This window comes from Cystoisospora suis (genome assembly GCF_002600585.1).
Source record: "Cystoisospora suis strain Wien I chromosome Unknown contig_2625, whole genome shotgun sequence".
Classification (NCBI taxonomy): domain Eukaryota; phylum Apicomplexa; class Conoidasida; order Eucoccidiorida; family Sarcocystidae; genus Cystoisospora; species Cystoisospora suis.
This window is the reverse complement of record NW_027155423.1, coordinates 278-2,457: the sequence shown is the minus strand read 5'-3', so window position 1 is coordinate 2,457 and position 2,180 is coordinate 278. Positions and strand designations below refer to the sequence as shown.

At 45.8% G+C, this 2,180-nt stretch overlaps 2 protein-coding genes across 2 annotated transcripts in view; both read right to left on the bottom strand.

Moving 5' to 3' along the window:
* Positions 1 to 556: 556 nt before the first annotated feature.
* CSUI_005414 (uncharacterized protein) lies at positions 557 to 932 on the bottom strand (the record flags this gene model as incomplete). Its single annotated transcript, XM_068065590.1, has 1 exon — positions 557 to 932. A coding segment is annotated over one exon (222 nt), but the record flags the coding sequence as incomplete, so codon positions are not given.
* Positions 933 to 1,226: 294 nt separating this feature from the next.
* Positions 1,227 to 2,180, bottom strand: part of CSUI_005413 (uncharacterized protein) — a 1,224-nt gene continuing 270 nt past the window's right edge. The window contains exon 1 of the mRNA XM_068065589.1: positions 1,227 to 2,180. This exon is cut by the window's right edge and continues 270 nt beyond it. Coding sequence (XP_067922434.1) covers positions 2,148 to 2,180 — 33 coding nt within the window. The 3' untranslated portion in view covers positions 1,227 to 2,147.

The following is a 2,180-nucleotide window of genomic DNA, read 5'->3' as shown; positions in this document are numbered from 1 at the left end:
CTTGTCTCACTACTACTACTACTGTCAACGCCAGTAGCTGTAGTAGCAGTAGTAGTCATGGTATTAGGTGTCGTAGTAGCAGTAGAAGGAGTCATAGTATCGGTGGGAGTAGTAGTAGTAGAAGCATCATAAGAAGTAGCAGTCGGGGTGCCCGAGTAGTAGTCATATGACTGGTAGTATGAGTATTAGGAGTAATGAGGGGTGGTGAGGAGTAAGGGGGATGGAGGAATAGGAGTGATGATAGTGGAGAGGATCTGGACGAGGTTCGCAAATGGAGAGGTTGCAGAGTACGTACAGCTGGTGACTTCAGTCTCTTTTGGGTCTGAGGTATTTGGTGCTGAAGATCTTTTTTCTCCATCATCTCACGAATGGTCACATTCACCTCTGTGTCAAGCTGTTTTCTTTGAGTATGATGAGAGAGAAAGATATACACAGTTCTGAGTAGATACATTTTACACGGATCGGTCAAGATACATGACAACGACATGTAGATGTATCTATCAAGAGAAATAGAGCCTTTTAGACCTCGAGGGAGGAAGAGTCTTCTTCATCTCTATTGGCCGTACACGTTGAACCTTCAAAGACATGAAACACACTAGGTGGGAGAGGGAGATCAGTTCTTCCTCTTTCTCGCCACGCACTGCTATAGACAGAGAGCGATGGTCTAGACAAAAAGTCTATGTACGCCTGTACGCGTGACTAGGCGTCCTCACACCGTATGAGTAGTACAGAGTAGATACGTGTTCCGTCTGTGCAGTACGTGTGTATGTAGAGATTTGTCATCTGTCACGTTCCTTTCTTTGGAGAACAACATGATCCGTGCACAGATGTGTTGATGGTCCACGAATCTAGATCTCCTAAATAAGAGAGGTGGGAGTGGACTCCTACTAAAGCGAGCTGCGGGGCTGTGCTTCAGGCCACCCTCATCACAGTGAAAGCGGTAGCTCAAGACCTTTCGTAATGCTGACCTGCTTACGACTGTAGAGGTACGTACATACATATATATATGTATATATGTTTGAATAGGGATGTAGGGTGTCCAATGAGAAGTGCTCTAGTTTGTTGTCATTTGCGACGCATGCATGGGGCATGCATGCATGCCCGCTTACTCGTGGAACATGAGTGACACGACATTATCAAAGAGAGACTTTCTTGGTGAGTCGATCAACAAGCCCTACCACTATTAGGACCTCTTGACGAGGAAGTAGTTGATTACTTTCTTCTTTTCTCTTCACAACTCTTTCTTCTTCACACCGCCAACACAAGAAAAAGAAAGGATGAAAGACTGACTGACTGGTTGACGCACAGAAAAAATGGAAAGAACGAATGAGACACAGAGATCCCAAATCACTTCTCCACGATCCATCAAGAGGACTGCGCGAATCAGAAGGGAGACAAGAGCGGATCAAGTCGTCATCGGTGTGCGAGCTCTATCTACTTTCTATCTCTCTTTCTCTTTCAAATAGTGCTATGGTATGCATTTGTCACCGCATGTACAAGCAAGCACGCAATGAAGCCATCCACGCCTGCCCCCCCCCCCCNNNCACATATATGCCCATCTCTGTAGATTATCCTACCGCGACAAATACGACCTAGAAAGCTAAGGAGATAAGTGTATGCAGGCAAATGAGAGAAATCTACCGACCATTCTGACTACCATGTGTGGGACACTACCGTGCATTCCTCAACAATCTCGTAAGATTCGTAACTAACTGTCGCCGTATGATGGAAGGGGTAGAGATGAAGGTCAAGATGATGTAAGTGAGAGCGGAAGAGAGATCTAGATCTCGTCTTTCTCTCTCTCTCGTCGTTGAGAACGGGGGCTAACTAACGAGTGTGTTTCTCTCGCTTATAGACGTTAGTTACACTCCAAAGGAGTTTCATGAAATACCCATACAAAGAAAGAACGAAGGAGAGCTATCCCTTGATCGGTTTCTCACATACACATACAACACAAAATCGCCCACTCCTCATCTCCTTCCTTTCTTCAGCAGGCACCTTAAGACGACGCCTCTCCGCAATAATACATAGATCAAACCGCAGGGCTTCGTTCGCAACTTCACGTTTTCTCAGGACAACGGCATGGTACGGTCATGCTTCTCTAGTCTATTAGCGTACATAGGGCTGATCGATCTTCTCTCTCTCTCTCACATACACACACGAATGGATCGGTCTAGCTC